The 22,264-nt window shown below is 47.1% G+C and overlaps 1 protein-coding gene across 1 annotated transcript; it reads right to left on the minus strand.

Moving 5' to 3' along the window:
- Positions 1–53: 53 nt before the first annotated feature.
- Positions 54–21,984, minus strand: LOC104511049 (synaptotagmin-like protein 2). The gene is made up of 16 exons (XM_010153505.1): positions 21,884–21,984; positions 19,468–19,619; positions 14,667–14,760; positions 13,053–13,146; positions 12,788–12,881; positions 11,042–12,163; positions 9,648–9,746; positions 8,083–8,174; positions 7,515–7,616; positions 5,434–5,603; positions 4,517–4,619; positions 3,694–3,855; positions 2,901–2,979; positions 2,227–2,326; positions 1,067–1,272; positions 54–199 (listed from the first exon to the last, which is right to left on the minus strand). Exons 1-16 carry the CDS (start codon positions 21,982–21,984, stop codon positions 54–56), a joined length of 2,916 nt encoding a protein of 971 aa, XP_010151807.1.
- Between the last annotated feature and the right edge of the window lie 280 nt (positions 21,985–22,264).

Genomic DNA, 22,264 nt, shown 5'->3' on the forward strand with positions numbered 1-22,264 from the left:
AGTTTCCTAATTCTAAAGACCACATTCAGCCTTTCTATGGCACAAATGGGAGGTTATTTCAGTTTTTTCCTCCCTGCCAGCGAGCGCAGTGGCAACAATCCCTCAATCCATTCATTGGCAGCCGCCATCATCTCCTGCCAAAAGGCCACCTCCTCTTGCGTGGAGTCCATCCAGTCCACGGAGATGCCGTAGCTCAAACCTGTAAAGAGCAAGAAAGCTACAACATTGGGAGCTACACAGAGAGTTTCTACTCCATGAAAAAATACTCAATGGGATGTAACAACATAAAAGGTGCTGGCTTCCCCTCAGCAAGCTGCACCCCAAACAACTCCTAAGGTCTAAGCCCTTCTCTGAACTGGAATCTCACGCCATCACCTGCCAGAGACATCGACTCCGAGCAACGGGGAGCACTAGCTCTCTCAGTGGAGCCAACGGCAGCTCTGCTGAGGTCTTTCAGCATTACATCATCTAAATGAAAACAAAACAAACCCCTCAACAATAACACTTTAGTCTACACCCAGACAACTCCATTCTTGCAATCTGTGATTTAATTCCAGCTAATGCACTCTCAGCACGGATCCCCTACCACATCAACTAGTGTAGCACACCCTGTTTTTCAAATATTAGTTATTCCTGCTACCAAAGCATTTCAAGAGAGGAGGTGATGTGGACGGAGTCACCAGATGGTGCTGTCCCACATGGCATGCAAGCTCTCTTCATCTCCGAGCACTCTTCCCTGGGAGAAGTAGCAATATAATGGGGATTTGTAACACAGTCTCTTTTCCTGGAAAAGCAGGAAAACTCTCTGATGGACCCAAGGAGATCCTTGAGTTTTGCCAGACCTCAGAGCTGATGTTGGCAGAAAATGTGGGAACACAGGGTTGCTATCATGGTACCAGGGCTCCCTCCATCCCAGACACAGTGCAAGTACCAAGACTCTCACCAGGTATGGAGACTCCTCATCCCTGGTTTCTATCCAACAGGAAAACGCTCTGCAACTTCCCATTATTATCTTGGCTGAGCAATATGGTAACAGCATTCCTTCAGCGTAAAGGAAATCACCTACCTGTGCCGAGGCCCAGCCGGATTCCTCCAAGGAAATGGTTGGTCAGTTTTTCATGATCCCACACCGTCAGTTCAACACAAGCATCCTTCAGATCCTCCGTATGAAAGCCATCATACACGATTGTGTGATTGAAAACAGGGTTCGTGTCTCGTTTTATGACTCGGGTCTTTTGGTAACTCTTCTTACTGGTGTCCGGAAGCACATAGCTTTGAGCGGAGGGAAAACACAGCTTGTCACCTGAGATTTGAGTTGTTCTGACAAAGTACCTTGGTCTAAACAAGCCTCAGTTCTGAAGAACGGAGGAATTGGGTCTCAACATAAGAAATCTCTGTAGATTTAATGGTCATGTTCATAATTCCTCAAGGAATTTTTTTTTTTTTGGCCAAGAAATCCATTTTAAAAGTGAACATTTTCAGAAAGGAGGGTACTTGCTTAAAATTTCCTCCTTTTGCCTGCTTTTTTGGCAAATTTTTTTTGCAAACTGACATTTTACATTAAAAATGGGCATTACTTTCACGTATTTTCACAAATTTTCATCACTTAGATTCATAAGGGCATTTCAAAATGGTCGGTTAGGCTTTTGAACACCAAACCTTTCTTCAGAACTCCACAAGGATTTAAAATATACAAAAAAACATGGTGAGCACTTCAAAGCACTGAGAAAACCTTAAAATCCCCTTAAAATACTTTTCATTTTCTGGAATATTTGCAGCACCTTTTCCTATATAACAGAACTGATGTTGCAGGCTGCAGAAAACATGCACGTACTAAATTCTGGGGAAGATCAAAGTGGGATGCAACTGTCTGTAGGTCAGTTCTAGGGAGTCCCTAACAAACTCCCAGACTTGGCATACAAGCCCGTACCAAGGCAAAATTCACAGCTTCACATGGGCGGAGGTGCAGGGCCTACGTAATCCTTTCACTCAGATATTACTGAGGGACATCACTGAGTGAGACACAGACAGTGATTGACCAAGAGCTTTATCACAGCAAGGATTTTCTTAATTTGGCCACAAGTGAATAACAAGGGCAATTGTCCCCTACAGAGCCCAAAGCCACAGGAAGGCTTTAGGGCAGGAGGCACAGCGCCTGAGAAAGGAGAAGAAACCTGTGGAGGCACAGACCCAGGATCAAAGCCAGGACCGTGCTCATGCACTTACCATTTCACAAAGGAGTCAACTCCAGAAGGACGCAACTGCAGCAGGTCCTTGACATCTTTGACCCAAATGTGAACTTCGCCAGAGGAAGGATTTTTGGGACCTGCCATTTAGGAGAGAAAAACTGTTGCCCCAATCCTTACAACAGCTAGCAAAATGACAGGCTTCCTCCTCTCCAGGGACCTGAGGGAGCAGCAACACGACTTTTTCGAGTACCCTGCACCCCCCTGCCTGGGTGCCATGGGACTACCACCAGCCCCACCACACTTGCAGCTGCAGAGGGGTCCTGACACAACGCGCCAGTGCTGCTCTGAAACAGGAAAGGAGAAGGAACTGCTGGGCAAACCCAACCTTATGCCTGCTCCACAGTTAGAGGGGCTGTGTGTTGCTTCTACCACACCACAGCACCCTACAGTGCCCACAGTGCTCATAACAGCTGATGAGGAAGGGCTCAACGCCAAACTCTCTCCCCAGCACCTTTCCAATAAATCCAGATGTGAAAATCAGAGGTAGGCTGCAGACAGCGCTAACAAGCACTGCTGGTTGTGCCTTTGTGCTGATCTCCAAGATCTTGCTCCAATGAGGTTAGTCTTTAGCCAGCCCTTAAACAGATGAGGCACCACAAGCTGCATGCCTGCACATGAGCAAGACTTCTTAATGCATGAAACACATTTTACCTAGGCTTCCTGGAGGGACATATTTAATGGACAAATTCATCACTCCTCGATGATCCACACCGTTAACAGCAGAAAGGCTCTGAAACAGAAAAGATTTATGATTGACTAAACAAGTGTTTGTGTAAACATAAAGACAAACAGCTTTTGAGTTCAGTAAAGGAGGACAAATGGGCAAACTCTGACTCTGTGTGGCTGAGGCAGCCTCTTCTCAGGGCAGCTCCTTTCTTTGTAGCATTGTTCTCAAGCTCAGAAGCAATATCCTGAGGATTCAGAGCAAGGCTGCCCTTCCAGACATGGCCAGATGGATATAATAAGGCATCTTAGTTCCAAAAGACTTTATTTTCTGCAAAGGGATCTCAAATCAGACCTCTGAACCCGGAAGCATGCATGAAGCTGTGCAGGCTTTACAAAAGTGGCACCTGAATATTTACCCCTCAAGGCATGTTCAACTGCATCACCTAGTACTCTGCTGTTGGTTTTTAAGGGATTGTCTTTATGCAAGGAGAGAGAGGCGAAGTCACGTCAGAGTTTCTGTTGATTAGTGTCAGATCACATTTATGAATGTGTCCCTACTGATCCATCACCAAATTAGGCCTGAGAAGGTCTCGTGTTCAGAGCGCTGAATACTCTACTAACATATCCGGGGTTAGAGGATGTTTTACTGCAATTCCCTAGGTACAATTCAGGCTGTTCTGCTCCACCACACCACCCAAAGACCTCAGGGGGAGTTGGGAAGGACTTCTGCCACCCCTAAAGGCTGCAGGAAGCAGGATTGCAGCAGAGATGCACTTACTCGGGGCTTCAGTGGGTACCAGTTGAGTTTCCTGTTGCTCCAGTCCCAGCTGGCCAAGTCTATTTCGATCTCTCCCAAGAAACTGTTACGTCCCAGTGGGTCATTGTGCCAAACAGAGAGATTTAATTTTTGGATCAGCAATACCATTTTCTCTATTTTATACTAGAGGAAGAAAGAGAAGTCAGGTTGTTCAAATTCTTCTTCTGTTTTTTGTTTGTTTGTTTGTTTTTCCCCAGTTGGAAATAAACTACTCAAAAGCTTGAATAAACTCTGACTGAGATACACATGCACTAACGGACTGGCCCCACTCTGAACATCTCTTTTTTTATCCTGCAGCAATACTACTACCCTTGACAAAGCTTTACTGCTGAGCACAGTGGAAGCGAGTGCTCTACTCATCACAGGGCAAACCCAATATTCTTTCAAGATTTATTAATACAGCCCAGGCATTATTAAATAATCCTCTAGGCTCTGATGAGTAAGATCACATAACAAGGACCTTCCCTACTAATCCCTTGCCTCTTGACTGTGGGCCAGGGAAGGGCAGAACACCCCTTGCTCTGGCTGAAGGCAGCACAGGCTGCAGGTCCCAATCTCATCCAAGGATCACTATGTGGTTTTGACAGAGAAATCTTGGGTGCCACACAGATGGGTGCAGAGAAACCTTTACCATCTGTGTGCTCACAAACCCAAGGGAAGAGCAGTGCAACGTCGGCAGGAGGCAGGTGAAGAAGTCTGGCCAAGGCGGCAGGATCTGTCCAGACCTGGCCTGGTCCGGGTGCCTGCTACAACACAGGGTTTCAGAGCATGTATTTATTCTTACCCGTAACACCTCATTGTAAATGGGATTCACTGTCCTCTTCTTCACTGAAGTTTTCCTCTTACCCATTCTAGCCTTGTCTGGGAGCAGGTAAGTTTTAACATACCTGGAAAAGAAACTCCAGATGGATATTGTTGCATATTGCCAAGCTCTAATAAGAAGACAAGACTTGTGAATGGTGACATGGGAACAAAAGAGTTGTAGTTGACTCTTTGGAGGCAAAACTAATTAAGAGCCCTGCTAGGATATTAACTTGGTTTGCACGTGCAGTTATAAATCTCACTGGAGATAGGTGGATGACACCAACGCTCAGAACAGGCAGCTGTCTAGGGAATATGGGAAGCCAGCAAGGCCATATATCCATTTTCTGAAATGCCCATTAACTATAGCATCTCTGTGCATTCAAAATCAGGGTGAAAACAGGGAGGAGGAAAGAGGTGGAACGTCTTTAATTCTCTCTCTCAGGGTTCAAATCCAAGTTCCTTTTTTCCATCTTTCAAACCAGAGATCATTAACCTCTGTACAACTACCACTGTGCCCCTAACAGCACTTCCTTACGGACTTCCTTGTCATACAGATGCATGTCTGCATCACCGGAGTTATCACCAAAGAGTATTCACCACGGGGAGATCAAGGTTCACATGGACGCAGAGAGAACACATTCCAGTGATAGAGGAACTGCCTTTGTAGTGATCAAAGCTTTCTCAGTCTGTTCAAATTTAAGTCTGTGGCAACATATTTACTGATGCCAATGCCTCCAGAACCACCAGCTAGGAAAGTCCCAGCAGTAAGCATTACCAGAAGTCTGAAAGAAGAAAGACACCATGACATTTGAAAAGAGAAAACATAAGGCAAGAAATTCTCCCAGAACACAAAATTCAGCAATGTAGAAGTCACAAGGCACGAAAAGTGCCACTCACGGGTCTGATCTGCCTTTCTTCTCATCCACGACAGCCAAGTCCTTGCACTGGGACACATGAACCTGGAACTCCCGGTTCTTCTCGTCATAGTCTAGAGCAAACTCCACGGTACCTTGGGCATCCACACTCCCAAAATCGCCACTGTAGACACTGAGCACACTGCCACTCACCTGCCAGGTGGAAGAGCAAGGTCAGTGCCAAGGAAATAGGCACCCTCCTGACTTTCTGGACAAAGACGACAGTTTGAAAAGGGCATTCCCAGAGAAATAATGTGCAGGTTGCATCCTTGGGTGGTATTGTGTCCTTGACACAGAAATGGTACACATCTGCAGCCGTGCTCACAGCAAGGGTTGGGGAACCTGAATAAGGGTCTCACAAAGATGTGCTAACCTAGACCAGGACTTCGAAGCACTGTTCTCCTGAATACTCAGTAAATGCAGAAGATTTTTCACCTCTAAATCCCAAAACTTTGGAAAATGGAGTCAAATATTAGTGGGACACACACACAAGTCTCTTCCCTTTCCCAGGCCTTACAGTACAAACAGTAGCTATCTTGACCCAGTCTCATCCCTAAGAAAGAAATATATTGAGAGAACATTAGCTGTCTGTACATGAACTTGTTATTCCTGGTAGATGCAGTCACACAATTGCCAATCAAGTTTAAAAATAGGCTATTACGACCCATATCAGAGTAGAAATACAGGACAACTATCTTGTTGCTTGCTCACAGTGTACATGGAGCTGTGCAGAACAGAAAGAGATATAACCCCTGTCCTGAAGGGACACTGTCCCACCAGACACAGCCTGTGGGCATCTACTTGCCACTAAGGCACAGCAAAATGATGTTTTTACAGGTATAAATCATGAACCAGGCACCCAAGGGTCACCTGCTTTCCCAGAATGAACTGCATTTGCCCAGAGGCCTTGGGCTTCTCTTTTCAAGGCTTTTTCTGTCACAGGTAGAAAGTGATCTTTCAGAATCAAAGCACAGCTCCAGTAAGATGAGAGCATTTTCTATTGCACCAATCACTCATGATTCCTGACGGGATAATGTATAAAAGCTAATGCCATTTACAAAGCAAATAATTAACCCTCTTGGCACTTTTCTGTGGAACAGTCATGAATTTTTATCGAAAACTTTCCTAGTAATTTAGCAATTCTCTGTCTTCCCCTGCTTCCTTTGGTTCTGAATGTCATTCCATCACCAGCTACAAGAACCTGCTAAACATCTCCTCTTGGTCCTTGGAGCTGCGCTCACCATCCTATCAGGATACTCACCCTAGCAGAAAATCCTGAGAGAGATTTTCAAGAAACCCTGTGTGACTTGGCCACAAAGGGCTCATTTATCGCTCCCAGACTCTCCAGACTAGAAGCAGAACTCATGTGCCCCGAAGGTCAAGGGTTTTTTAACACATTTATCTACATTCATGACCTCTCCCTACCAGCTCTGCTTCACATATATACTGTAAATCCCACGTACATACCTTGGAGACACCTACAACAGTAATCCAGCAAATTCAAGCATTTTTAAGCAGCCTCTAAGGAATCTTTTAAAAATGCTCAACTAAGCACACTCAGCTCTTTTCAGTTTTCCTTAGAAGCTGAGGCTCTAAATCACATTTTTGCTGTCCAACTCTGAGTTCCCTCGAATTTGCAGATAAAGTGAAGGATGAGCTTGCAGAGGGCACCTGTCTGCAGTCCCAGCTCTCTCCCAGCTGGACCACCAATATGTCACTGAACAGCTGTGTGTCTCATTTCCCCAGCTAGAAAAAACACGTGCACACACACACACACACCCCCCATGCTGCCAGGCTTCCGAGCACCCACACTTCAGAGCAGGGGCTATGGCTTGCTGTGAATTCATCTAACAATGAGCCAGCGGGTCTCTAATTTGAGATGGTACCTGAAGACACTCCTTTAACACAAGTCAGTAATTAGCCGTCACCGCTCTTTTAACGATGTACCACGCAGAAACCAACGGGATGCTCCAGAGGCTACACCATCCGTATTAGCCTAAATGCAGCATGACCGCATCCGACTGAGAAACTCTATCTAGCAAGATGTACGCGTTAAATACCTACCGAGGAGACAGATGCCATGTCGGACGAGTGGCTGCCAATGCTAGGCGTCTTTTTGTGCTTGTTAAACTGGAAGCTGATTTCCGAAGCCGTGTCTGATTCGGTCTGCTCAGAAAACAAGAAGCATCTTTAAGCTCAGCCGTATGAGCACTTTGCAACAGTACAGAGCAAAGCCAATAGCTCAGCAGAGCCCCATTAAGCAGCGATCGGGTTAGGAGAGTGGAGGAGAGCACAGGGAGTCTCCCCAGAGGCATTCCCTCCGACCGGCAGAAAACGTCATCATTAACTGCCTCCAAACAGAGCTGCATGCAACCGCCCTGGCTCTCGGGGAGGGCACGGAATAGTGTGCTTGGAGACAGCGGGAAACACTAAAACTCCTCCAGGATAGAAGGGTGAGTCTGGGTTACGGGGAACTTTTTTTCTTAATTTTTTTCTCATTTATTTATGACATAACCAAGGCATGTTCTAGAGCAAGTGCTGTCAGTGTCCGGGAGAAACATTCTCATGAAACTGACTGCCATTCAGGGGATGCTGGGAACATTATTCCAGCCATTTCTGGCATCTAGCCTACCTCCGACAACAGGAGAGGAGAGGATCTGCTCAGCTCTTTGACTCTTTCAGGTTCAAGAAACTGATGTGGTATCAAATGAGGTTTATTGTATGCTGTAGATACAAACAAAAAAGGCATCAAGATACCTTGTCAGAGTCAGGAAAATATAAGACATTTTTGTTTAAAGGCACAGGAAAGAGGAAAGGCTTGTGGGAGGTACCACAATGCCACCCACTTGCCCAATCTCTGTCATCTGCTATTGAAGCTGACTCTCCCCAAGCCAAAACCTGCTAGTTAACGCCTTAAACCTGTTTTCGTTGTCCTTGCTTTCAATGTGGGAGTGTGCAAACTCCCTCTAGTGACTAATTTCATTCACTCACTAGCCTAAGGATGCGTATCCTGCATGCACCACGTTCTCTGTGTAGATTTAATTTAGACTAAAACCATACAGATCTGTCTTCTTGTCAAAGAAACCAAACATACTCATATTTTCACTCACAGCATACTGCCCTGTACAAGAGCTGCAAAATATACCTACAGTTTCAATTAAGCTTTAATAAAGGGAGGCTAAAATCTTGGCCATCAGTGTGAAGACCATGTCACAGGACGGCAATGCATGCGTGACCTGAAGCTTCAAGCCACCGTGCCATGTGACATACACTGCCGCACCATACGGAGGGACACGCACTCAGCACGGGGCTACCGGATGGGGTGGGCACAGCCGCAGGGCGACGCAGCACGTCCCACTCACAGGCTGCCTTCCACACAGCCCAAGGGGGAACTCTCTTCCCTCCCATACCCAGGGGTTGGGTTTACTTAAACCTGATCGTCTCCTCTAAGCGGCTTTATCCTTCCTTGGGCATTGCCTTCCCAGCCTTCTCGCCTCAGTCCTGGCCGCCTTGGCCTTTGTTTTCATGTAAGCACTTAGCTGTCCTCTCAGGCCAGCCAGTTTTCATGTTCTGGCAACTTCTACTGACTTTCGGGGCCACAGAGGCTGCTGCTGCCTTCCTTCAGGCCCCCTTCCTCAGCTGCAGCTTTCTTAGGATTCTTAGCGGCACGGACAGATTTCTTGGCTATGGGCTTCTTTACCTTCGCTGCTGCCTTCCTGGTTGCCTTCTCCTTAGCTCCTCTTGGTTTCTCAGGGAGAAACTACCACGGGGCAGTTTCAGGGTCTGTTGTGGGTGAGGTGAGAGGCCCAGGCTGGGCACTGCAAACCCAGTGAGCACGTGACAGGGGTCTGTGGCACGACTGGCACACTGGATCAAAGGTCTGGCACCTCTTGATCACACAGGCTGCCACGCACCTCCCACAGTGCTCAGTGGGAGAAGACGAGAGACGGGTACAAGCTTCTTGCCAACGCCTGGGTTTTTTGCTGAAGACACCGGGTAAGATACCATCAATCTAGCTGCAATTTCCTGGCTCTGAATTGAATTTTAGGCACTATAAGCTCTCTAATTCGATGATGAAACAATATGTCATTTTCCTTGCCTAGTACATGCACAGAAGCACCAGGGATGCAGAACTCAGGCATAATATATTACCTCCAGGGAACGTAAACCAAAAAGGAGAAGAAAGATGTTACTCACTCTCTGTGGTTGTGTAAATGTTCACCATGCTCTTTGCAAGATTAGTGCTATTTGCTCGGGCCAATGCCTGAGCGGCAGGAGAATGATCCCCATCTTCCTCTGGAATACATGAAAAGCCAAAGCAACAGGGTAAATAAATAAACACAAACGGGCAGTGTGTCAACAGGCAGGCATGTGCCTCTCCTGGCCTGTTCCCTCTGCTGAGGGCACACCGCCGTTACATTACGCAGGGCTGCTTTCAATCCATCAGTGCGCTTTGATCTCTCTCCCCAAGAAAAACTCTTCACAATATGATGGGAAATGTAAACACTGGATTAACTCAATCCTTCAAACAACCTAGCATGTGCAAAGAGCTTCCAGTGCAACACAGCCATCTGCTAATATCATCCTGAATGTGATAATAAGGCAAAAAAACTGAAAAATAGATTATCTGGTACAGAAAGGAAACATTTATGTTTACCTGAAGTGCAACTCACAACATTTCCATGAAAATCTTAAGAGGTAGGAAATAAGCCAAGAAACGACACAGTTAAAAATCAAAATTGGGTAAGTCTATGGAAGATCCTCTCAAATAGGTCTTATCCAGGTACATGCGGAACAGAAATTCGGAAAAAAGAGGATAACAAGCTTTCTCTTCCTAGGTCTTTGCTCGGCAGACAGCGGAGCTGTGGGCAATCAGAGCCCACATGTAAAATTAATTGTAATCAACAAAAACTTCTGCTCATATTAACAGTCACTACAAGAGCCTGTCAAACCATGACAAAGTGGTGATACTGTTGACACCATCGTGGTTGAGAACACGGTATCAGAACCCAGAAAGATCAGACTACTTGTTCAGTTCACTCTGGTTGCAGTTTAATATCCAAATTCACTTGTGGCTTCCCAAAAGACCCAAAATGTCATTTAAACACTGACAGCCAGCTGCTATAACAAGGTAGCCTAACAGCCCACGTATTTATTAAACATTTTGTTTCACATTTCTTTTATTTGTGTCAGACTTATCTCTACCACCACAAAGAACTCCCCCAGCCCCACATTTGAAGAAAGTACAGTCTTCCCAAGGAGTGGAATAAAACAAGTTCCCACGACCCGCTGTAGGTAGCATTAAATAAATGGAGGGCTGTCCCAAGCTGAGGGGCTTGCAGGTGGAGCACAAGGGCTGGTAGTAGGGAGGAAGGCAAAGGAACATGGCACTGCCCCCTTTGACACACGCACTGCGCTACACAGGATTTGTTTCCAGAGCTAAACACATTCCACACATGCTACCACTGCACAAATTGCAATACAGGATAACTGGAGAGGTGAAGAAAACGTGCGAAATGCAGAAGGGAAGAAAACAGGCTTAGGGATGACTGTATTGGGATTTCACAGGGTGCAGTTGCAGCCCTCAGTACCTGAGTAAACAGCTGAATCCGTTCCCTGAACGGCTTCTCTCTCTCCAGCTGGTTCATCGGGTGTTGGCTTGGCTGAAGATTCACACGGTTTTTCCTCAGGTAGGTCTCCATTTAGTTCCATGTTGCCACGAGTGCCCACATCGGATCTTTCCTCTTTCTCATCATCGTTTTCACCATCTGTAAGCACAGGCTCGATCAGTATCTGCACCCTGCTCACCAGGGACTTTGCTGCGTGCTTGCGCTCCTCTGCCACGACCAACTCGTCTGTAGGCGTCTCTGGCTCCAACGTGCTGCCAGACACTTCTTTGGTCGGCGACTCGATCGTGATGGAAGGCGCTCGCACAGGCAATCTGGATTTCTTGGAGCAGCGCTGTGCCGCCTTCTCTTCCTCTGCCACCGGCAGCTTCCCGTTGCTTTCACTCTGCGAGTTATTTCTTGTAACCAGGCCACCTTTGCTCTTGGCATATGTGGATCTAGGAACGATGGAAACGGAGCCCTTCCTTGCAGGGGCTACATAGCTTGGTTCTTCCTCACTAGAAGACAAGGCTATTGTCCTTTTGTAGGGGGTTCTTGGTTTGGTGAAGACGCCAGGTTTTCCTTCGCTGTTCTGGCCTTGCCCAGACTGCACAGAGAGCGAGCGGCACAGCTTGAACTGCCTGCCATCTGCCTCCACCCGGCTCGGGTCCTCTGGCATGCTTCCCACCATCGCAGAGTCCGCTCCCTTCTCCCAGAAGTTCTTCAGGTTCTTGAAGTGTTCACGATCGAGGCCGATATCCTCCTCTTTGTTACTCATCGATGAGATTGTATAGTTCACGCCTTGCTTCCCAGCCTGGCTGCTTTCCCCCGCCACGCTCGGTGGTTTGGGGCTTGCCAGCAGCTCCCTCTTCGCGAAGCTGTTCTCTGCTGGCCCCACGTGATTCACAAACTGCTCGGATCTGGGGAAAGTTCTGCTCGGTTTCCTCTTAACTGGTATCTTGCTGGGAGCGTAAGTTTCTTCAGGGGGAGTTTTTGGCCCCACTGTAGTGCCAGCGGCCCCATCAACAGCTTCTCCTCCGGCCGCACTGCTGGGCTGAGGCACAGCATCCTCGAAAAGCTTGGTGGGCAGCGGAGATACTCCATGACCTACAACAACAACAAATGCTCACAGCCTGTCCTACCACATCACATCCTATTTCCCAGGAATGTCTGGGCTGCAGCTTCTCCAAGGGAAGCCAGGGAGAGTTTCCAGAAACCATCAATACGTTCCTAATTCTTCCCCAGTTTCAGACTCTAGCAAGCCCCCTTCCATCCGAAGAAAGCCCTGAAAACCCTACTCATTCCTTCTGCAACAGGACACGGAAAAAATCCACGGAGCTCTAAATTGCTGCTGTGAGTTGGGGATTTGTTTACAGCTTTGCTTGCAGTCTGACAGCTTTCATACTGGCTATTTGCTATGTACCAAAAATACACTGTACATTCAAGGCAGGAAAGGGAAGGTAACTTGGATCTGTGGATTAAGGAGTTGTGAGCCAAGCACTTGGTTTAAAACGTACTGAGAGCCAGGAGAAGTTTTAGTCATCGGATTTTTCTTTTCTTGGTCCCTGGTGCCTTGGGCATAATTCACACAAATCTTGGCAGCCCATTCTTACATGCCAAGGTAAGAAATTCTTTGTTACTCACTTATACACACACAGAAAAGCATCTTGTCTCCTGGTGTTTAATGCTGTGGAACAAAACCACGAGTGGCTCTCTGAACAAAAACCTTACCTTTTCTAGACAAATGCAAGCTGTTTGTTGCAGCCACAAACCGACTTGTTCCAGTGTCACTCTCTGAGGAAGAGACATCGTGTATACTGGATCTCTGAATGGGAAACAAACCCTATCAGTGTATATAGACCGGCAAGACTGGATACGTGTTTTACTGAGCACAGACACCAGGGCAGGCAGGCTGTGGAGCCCCTGCCAGTAGGTACAGACTGCGTGAAGGTCCGAGGAATAACAAAACAAAGTGCAGAGGCTGTGCCTATACTACCTTGTGTGATGCAGGCAGCGGGACAGGAGGTCTTGGCTTCGGTTTTGGCAAGATTTTACGCTCCACTGCGGTATCAAGAGCATATGTGCTGGATCTGTGGGAGGGGAGAAACACCTGAGCAAGGAGATTGTGATAGTGATGTGCCTGGTAGGGTGATCAGGCAGTCTTCAATGTCATCTCAGTTCTGCTCAGCTACTCTGCCACTTTCATCTACCGACCCAGACCAATAATGCTGCCCAGAGCTGGTACCTTCATTTATTATCTCCGTTACTGCTTGGAAGGACTGAGGAACAAGTCAAATAGCCTAAACTTGGAGTAAGGACGAATCTCCCACTGCAGTCAGTACAGAACTTGCTCAATAAAAACAATAGTGTCAACTTCTAGGTTTATCCAGACTTCTTCCTTTCCAGAGAAAACCATATGGAAAAACACAGGAAGCAGCAGTGCCAGAAGAGCCCAAGAGCCATGCAGGAGGGAGATGCATTTTCATGCTATGGTCCAGGAAGGAACAGCCCACACCTCCCAGTTCAGGCCAAAGGTATAACCGGAGTGATGGTGGATTTGGAAACTACAGGAATGATTATGACAACAATGTTAGGGCAAAACTGTAGTACAGGATGTGAATCTTCAGGCTTGGAATATATGCTAACTACTAACTGTCTGGTAAATAAATGGAAGAAACACATCACAGCCGGTTTATTTGACTGTTTCTACCATCTTTGGGAGCATCCAGTGGTGGCTGCTCTCCAGATGCAGAACAGTCAAGCTGGTGAGATTTCATATGGGAAAGCTTTGTGCTTAGGGTTGAATGAGAAAAATAAAGCAAGTTTTTCAGGATTTAATCAACCCCCAAAAATCCGTTAGGACCACTGCTGTGCCACTGAAGCAGGAGCATCTCAGGCTTGTTGTCTCTGGACCCTTCACTAAGCAACACCCAATGATCAGCTGCAAGAGGTCTGGAAGTGTTGTCAAGGCCCATGTTTAACATTTAATTGGAGCATTGCTACCTGTGAAGAATGATTCCTTGTTCTGTTGACAAAAAAATGCAAATGAGATGGGAGCAACAATACATGAATATGTGAATGTTTTAATGGCTTCCCCATAGTCCACAAACACTGAGTGAGGTCATCGATTTGCTCGCTGGAGTGCTTTTAGTGGGTGTTTCTGCACAGTCAGCACAACGTGAAATCCTACCAAGCCTCAATGGAGAGTGCTGAGCACTGGACACAGAGCTTGGTACCAGCAGGAAATGAGCAGTTTCCTCAGTCCATTTTGTTAGTGTTGCTCCATGGCAAAAATTAAACAAATAAACCTATAATTACTTTGAAAAACTAACCAGAATATCCTGACATTAGAGACAGCTTCCATTTTACTGACCCCTTATCAAATCATGCAGGAAAAGACCTTTCTGGGATAAGCACATTAGCACTTAGTTACTAGGGGAGGATTGATATTCTGACAATTCCTGGAAAAAGGATTTTAAAAATATCCTATATAACCTACTACTTATACAGTCCTGGAAACGCAGTTAAAGACCAGGATTTAATGGGTAGCATTCAATTTTCATTAGGGGTAAGAGCAGCAGCCAGAGCATTGCACGAGCAGCAGTGTTACCTCTCCTCTCCAGCGCCAGCAGCGTGCTCAGGGAATACAGGACTCGGGGCAGCTTTGCTTTCCAGACCTGTGCAGATGTGCTCGTTGGCCTCATCTGTAATATCACACAGACAATTAAGAAGTGATGTTTATTTAAACTTGTAATGGTCGGTGGTGTTTTATTTGGGGAAAGAAAAGGCTTGTTAAATAAGTCCCACCAGCACAAACCCTGGGGATTTAACAGGAGATGGCTGAAGGGGGTCTGCCTGCTCTCCCCACGGATGGAGGCCCTGTGGGAGCATCACCCACACTCCCTACACCGCAAAAGCACCTCCAGACCCAAGGGCTGGAGAGGCCAAAGCTGCCTAACACTAGGAGCTGTCCCTGCATATCAATAAAGTCAATCCGTACCAGGATTTAAATTCAGCCATTTCCTGTTTTGACTCAAAGTCATCCGATCTTGGCAAACAAAGGAGGAGGCCAACACAGTTAATGAGGAGATCCCTGTTATTTTTACTGGCACAAGGCTCAGCTGTGTCTTCTAAGCTCTCAAAGACTCTAAAGAAAAAACAATAGAGGCCGGTAACCTTCAGAGCAGCCTGCCAGGGTATGAAGCTGCATTAGACATTTTGCTGGCAAACAGGCTTTCTTGCTACTGCAAACCCAAAAGGATTAAACTCTCAAACAGCAATGGAAAACTAGTCTGGGCAACAACACCTGCACATATTTCTTCACATGCAGCTAGGTCTATTGTGAAGAGTAAATCTACCTGTTACAACTGCCAAATCTCTTTAGGATCTATTTCATTACACAATACAATAGAATCAGAGACTCAGAGGGTTCAGATGTGACATTAAACAATACAGCCCTGTCTGTTATCTGGTTAGAAAACTGCACTGAGCCCAAGAGCGCATCAGTCCGACGGACGGGCTGTGGTATCAATGTCACGCTGGTGCTGCCCGTGTGCTGCCATCCAGCATCAGCAGTCAGCCCACAGAGGAAGGGATATCTCAAGATGAAGCTCGTGCATCCCCATGGAGAAAAGTGCTGCATTCCCAGCTCTTCCTTGCTGCCCAACGCCTGGCCCTGCAGTGAAGGGGACCATGGCAGGTGTTGCTGGGGGCCATCTGCGTTAGGACCACGTCTGGCACATGGATGAGATGGCAGCTGGGTGGCCCCATGGTTTCCACAGCAGTGGGAAGTCAGGGAGTCATTCCTAAAAAAAATATAAGAACAAGTCCCTTTTAGAGAGCACGTTTTTCAGAGAGGGACTGCGTTTTGTCCACGTAAAAGCTGATGTGCAAAAAACATCACTGAACATCGTTTTGGGAAAGACAAGCTGTGGCAGGGCTGGTGGCACGTGCAGGCCATGTCACGTGCAGGCTTGGGAAGGCATGCTGAGGAGCGTTTGTTTATACAGTGAGCCACATCCTCCTCTTCTCCCCCAGACACGAGGGAGGGAGATGCCAGCAGGTAGCTGCTGTGGAAGGAGAGGAATCGAACACAGAGCTCCCACGTTTTCCCTCTGCCTGTCATGGTTGAAAAGACCTTGACAACCCATCGCTGCATTCATTTCTCACCTCACTTCCAAAGACACTGCATCGTATTTGCTTTTCACTGACACTTCCCCCTCAGAGCTCCCCGCTCCCGGCTGGCAGAGGCAGCGGGAGATGTTTGCTTCCTCCCATCCAAATCACTGCCCTTCAAAACGGCTCAGCCACTGACACAGCTATACCTGCCCCCTATAACCACAAACAAATAGGTTATTAGCACATTACAGTCCAGCAAGAGAAGCAGAATGCCCTTGCTAACTTTAGCATGACACAGAATAAGAAGCAAATTCCAACAGAAATCACTAGCAGCCTGACCAGTTTAACTTGTCCATACATATATTTATATACAGATGTATAGAGCCACTCCTGCCCTAACCTTTTAGCTGCTTTACTCATTTCCTATCACTCTGAAACACAGACACTCGAAGCTTGGGGATAGCACGGATAACCGAGCATTGGGGCTGACATGCCTCAGCGGGTGGATAAAATAGTCTGTCTCCTAGACAGTTTTTAGCTCTCATCCTTTGCATACAAGCTGAAGGAGAAGTTATCACTGAATTCATCCATCTGTGCTGCTCTGCAGGCTGCAGTTTAAATATACAGTTATCTACGTATTTTACAGGTCTGTATTACTGCCAATTATCAGTGTTTTCTATGATAATCAATACCCACTGTGAAGACCCTTAGGGATCCACACAACCCTCTTCCAGAAAAGGTCACTGGGCATTTTCCTGTGTAGGCATGAATTTCCACCTTTCCTCAGCCCATTTACCATGCAAAGGGAATGCCAGCAATTATCTCAGCAGGGCTTTTCCGTGCAGGAATTTTCTCATTGCACTCCCTAACACAGTCATCGAAGACTTAAATCAGGATTAACAGCCCTGGAGTCATGAACATGTTACATTGGTTTGGCTAAACGAACACACACTCCTTCATCACCTTGAAAGCTGACAGAAGGTGAATGACTCTGATCTTTCCAGAAGGAAAAAAGGTGGAAAGATGGCAAGCAAAGGCCCTTTATCGCATCTACTGCAGACCGAATGCGAGCTGCATGGGCAAAGCGTTTGTAAAGGCACCTCATCCTCGTTCCCCGATGGGCCAAGCGCTGCTCTCACCGGTGCAATATTCTTGCTAAGTCTGGGAGAGAAGCACTTGCCCTCATGTGTGAAGGGAGGCAACCTGTACAGTAACCACTGCAGGAGCTGAGCACGCAACAGGCAACAGCACAGTGAAAATATTAACTGCAGAATCTTGATCCTCAACCAGCGCTGTAAAATGGCAGTGGGAAAAGTAAGAGGAAGGAATAAAGTCACATGTTATACCTGTGCTTTACCGTGAGAATCGAAAAAATAAAGGAAGGGAAGAAAAGAAGTTGAAAAAGAAATAAAGAGGGCTAAATCTAAAAAACCCCACTACAGTAATTGAGTAACATTTGCTTCTTCCGTCTTAAAACAGCATTAGTCAAGTGATGCACATGCAAGGACATGCATATTGCTGCTACCCTAATGAGATTATTTCACATGATAACCCGAGACCATGTCACACACGTGCACATCAGCACTGAAAGTTACATCTAAACCCAACAGAACTTCAAACCTTCCTTTCCCGAAATGGGCTGCAAGGTAAGAGTGCTGATGCCTCTGGCAAGGCAAAAGGCACGGGAATCCTGTGCATTGCTGGCCGCTAGCTGGGCTGCCCATGATGGAGTATTGTCTGACCAGGGCCCTAGCAGAGGGGCTGCTGAAGCACTGAAAGGCAACTCTGTCGAGCTGGAAAGGGTTTTATATGTTTTAGCATTCTGGAGGGATGATAACATAGTAAATTTAATGACATCATGAATCCTTAATACCAAGGATAAAAGCAACTTCATATGAAATATGATGGGGTGGTTCTGCATCAGAGGCTCTAATAAATCTATGCTAAGTTATGAGAGCTGTCAGGGATAAGTAAAGAGGAAAGAAAAGAGACTCTCAGTTAGTGAAGTCCCTAGCCAGAGTTTCGCTTTGAGAATGTGTCTAAGTGATGTGGAGCTAAGAGGGGTATGCTAAACCCTGGCAATTAATGTTACAGAGGTACCCTGGCCTACAAGGCCCACCTAATAAAGGAGTGATCTATATTGCTGCTACCCCAGAGCTGGAATGGGCAGCTGGGCCCAGGAAACAGGGCTGAACTGAACTGGTGGAGATGACGTTTGGGTTTTGCACAGATGGAACATAACCCTTTATCCAGCAGTAGCCTTCACTGCAAAAGAACAGAGCACAATTATAGGGTCCTTATATCTGGGACTGCAATAGACTGCTTAGAGCTGTCTATGAGGGCCACGGCTCCCTTGGAGCAGCAGCAGCCATGTCCGAGTATCTGTGATTACCCACGCTGCCAAACGATCGAGGAGGTCGTGTGCGCCTGGGCTGCAGTCCCACAGCCCTGCTGCGGAGTCAGCTGGCTTGTCTTTGTGTTGAGGACTGGATGTGAATCATCCCCAGTTCTGCTTTGCGCAAATGTTCAGCACGAAATGCCAGATCCAGGCTGGTTATATTTGGACTCAAAGCACAATCCTGCTCGTTTCACATGGGGCTGATCTCTTCTCTACCCTGATCTGACAAATCTGATTTGATCTGGTTTACATACCACCGTTAGAGTTCATCTGCACATCAAACAACACACAATACAGCTGCTTTGAATTAGCACATGGTCCCAGATATACCCTTGCCATGGCACAGCAGCCTGGGTACGATTCAGACTTGGCCCCAAAGCCCTTTTTAATTTGAGAACCACACTGTGCCTCAGAATTATTCCCATGAAAAAAGCTAGGCATGGACCCTCTCAAGTGGGCACATATTTACCAGAAGAGAGGCACTCCCTCCCTTTGCCAAGATGTGACTGATCTGCTTTTGGGGGGTGGTGTTTGACCCACACGTATCAGTTTGATGCCAGAAACCCCCTTCCTTTTTGCTTCTATGACAAGAAATGATAGTGATCTCTGACAAACAGACATTTGGGAAGAAAGAAACTGAAGTGGGGAAAAGGCAGTTGCTACACGTAGCTGGTAAACAGCTTTTGCCTTGGTCCTCTAGCACACTGTCACTTTTCCTCTGGACCCTGACTTTGACAATCTGGCATTTTTTTTTTCTAGTACTTAAAGCTTAGCTGAGAACCATCTTATCACAACACAAAGGTTGGTCCACAGCAGGCTTCTAGTACAGGGAGACCTGCATATTGACCACCTTTGCCTGGACCATCTATTTGTTCTCTTACACTAACATACTTACTTTCTAGTTTGCCCTTTTTCCTCCTAATCGATGCTCGAAGTAGATCCGGCCCCTCTAAGTCTTCCTGAAACCGTTTTGCCTTCACTTCTGAAAACCATTCACCTGTCACAAACTTCTTCTTCTTTTCATCCTTGATGGAGCCTTGTATCCGCCTGAAAGTCAATGAGAACATTACCCACCAAAAAGATCTCCAAGGTTCTGTCTTCCCCTGAGCCACCTTCATAACAACTGGCCGTACGGTTCACCTGCCTGATACTAAGGAGGATCTAGACATTATTCTCTGCAATCACAAGGGCCAAACCAGCATTAAAACAAAAAGCTCATTTATTCTTTATCTGAAATGGGAACAGCACTTTGCAAACACAGGCTTCCATTTCTTCCAAATTTTACAAATCCAAAGCAGAGCCACCTGGCAAGGAGATGCATCCATTTGCTTTGCAGCCCTGAGGGTTTGGGAAAGGGTGGGGCTGTTTGCAGGTCTTGCACTTCTCCGTTTGATTTGTCTATTAATCTGAGTGGCAAAGCTTTCTGTATCAAATCTCATCCAAAGCATGTAAATAAATCATGTTATTTAGGGGAGCAACCTGTCCCTGCACCTTTCTCCCCAGACACCACTCCTCTCCCTGCTCCTCCTTGCCATGCTGCTTTTGGCACCCAAACAGTTAGCTCTCCTTCCTGAGCACAGCTTCTCCTACTGTAACTCGCACGGGCACACCCAGGGCTGGTTTTTTGGCACCTAAACCCGTCAGTGCTCTGTTTGCTAGCCTGTACTTTTAATTCTCCTCTGGGTATTCATTCTGTTTTCACACCACAGCTTGCTGAATTAGCTGCCTTTCAGCCAACAGTGCCACCCACAGCTCACCACAATTCAGGGTCCCTGCGAGACCCAAGAGGCCAGAGGAAACTCCCACTCAGTCCAATTCTCAGCAAAAAAAAAACAGACAAACGTGGATCCTTGAAGGGTTACATTTGGCTGCCGAAAGGCCAGCGTGCCTGGTGGGAGCAGGTACGGGATAACCGGGCTGAAGGCTATGCAGCACTGGGGTCCCAGCGGGACTGAGAGCCAGGGAGCTGCACAGCTCCCATCCAGGTCAGGGCTGCGTCTGCCCCATCAGGTCTCAAGGTGCTGGGCCAGAGGAGATGCAGGAATGTATTTTAATCTTGTGGACACCAGACCAGTGTAATGCCATTGACTTCATCTCGTCCAGCAGGCGGGTTGTGTTGGAGCCAAACACGTCCACACTTGCTCCAAAGGTCTCACTGCACAGAGCTGTACCAACAGCAAGAGCCCCTTGGCACCCCCTGGTCAGGATCTAACTCATTTTGCTCCCAAATGAAAGCTGTTTGTGCAAACAGCTTCCAAAGGAAAGTGAAACAAAACTGAAATAATAGGAATATTCTTTTCCCCAAACCTCCACTGCAGAGCAGAAATTTTACTGCATTTCAGAAAAGAATTAAAAAAAGAGAAAACCATTTTGAAACGTTGTTTCAGTTCCGGGGAGATAAAGAGCATGCAGGCACACACCTCAAGTCCAAGCTGTTCCGTTTCCTCAGCTCTGACCCCCAAGCAGAGGCCAGGGCATGTAGGCTCCCCAGAGCCTGCTGCAAAGCTCCCCACTCCCCCTTCAAGGCCTGAGCATCCCTCCTACATGGGGCTTACTCTTTTTTTGGCTCAACAGCAACTCACATTCTTAATGGGGTAAACTGGCACAGTGCCATCCACACTCACTGCACTAGTTATTTCTTGCCATGGAGCTTGGTGCCAGTTTCCTGAGCCTGGTGCATACTGTCAACCCAGATGGTCTAACGGCTGGCATTTGAAAAGTGACAGCAGCAACAAGCAATCCCGACCAACCAGACCTGAACTCCAGGATGGCCGGTGGCAAATGAGCTGAACTGATTGCTGGCTCTGCAATGGCTCCCTGCAAACCTCTGGCAGATCATGTAGCCTCTCACTGCCCCTCTCTGCCTGCATGATGGATACTGCATGCGCACCTACCTCAAAGAGCACTGGAGGGACACAAAGCAGAGATAGGGAAGTAAAGTCCCTTAAACACTCTACAGGATTTCTGTGCTACTGAGCAAGGAAAAGAAGGTAGCAGCTACTCCCCTGCTCGGACCTTGGACAGCAAGAAATCAGCATCCCCCCAGAGCAGGAAATGGATGATTTCCCTTGGCACCTCTGAGGGGTGCTGATTGACTCAAAAGGAGAGTCCAGCCCTGCAATCCTGCAGAGAGGACATTAGGATGGCTAGGAATGCAGGAGGTGCAACGAAAAGATCTGTCAGGATCTGAGCAAGAAGGGACAGCACTGCATCTCTCTTTGTTGCACTCATACATACACATACACTCCTCTCTAAAATAAGTAAAAAAATTCCTCCAGGGGAAGCTCACGTCCTGGTTATCGCACACTCACCTGATGCGATCCCCATCCTTCTTCTTCAGCTCTGCGTCTCTCTGCAGAACCTTCATCAGCTTCTCGTACTCCTCCTCGGTCAGGAAGCTCAAGTCCAACATCTTCCCTGCAATCTTCTTCAGTTCTTCGAGCAGCTGAAGCAATGACACACCCAGAACTAATCCAGCCCAGGCTGCCGCAATGCCATGGGCAGCCCTTGCGTCCCGCTGCACTGAGGAAGACGCGGACGGAGAGAAAGGACTTTACAACAGCACAGCTTGGGCGGAAGTTGCGTTAGCACCTGGACTTGCACTTCCAAGCTCTTTGCTGGTGCCTTTCTCTGCACTGCATGCCTTCTCCTGCCAGGAAAATTCTCTCAGCAAAATTACGCTCCTTCGCTCT

Source organism: Eurypyga helias, unplaced genomic scaffold, assembly GCF_000690775.1.
Source record: "Eurypyga helias isolate BGI_N326 unplaced genomic scaffold, ASM69077v1 scaffold8766, whole genome shotgun sequence".
Lineage (NCBI taxonomy): Eukaryota > Metazoa > Chordata > Aves > Eurypygiformes > Eurypygidae > Eurypyga > Eurypyga helias.

Coding starts and splice junctions, on each gene's coding strand:
- LOC104511049 (XM_010153505.1), bottom strand. CDS start 21,984: ATGTTGGACTTGAGCTTCCTGACCGAGGAGGAGTACGAGAAGCTGATG. Junction 12,164..12,787: donor CTTGCATTTGTCTAGAAAAG/GTAAGGTTTTTG, acceptor TTGTTGTTGTAG/GTCATGGAGTATCTCCGCTG. Junction 9,747..11,041: donor GGATTCAGCTGTTTACTCAG/GTACTGAGGGCT, acceptor CATGTATTCCAG/AGGAAGATGGGGATCATTCT.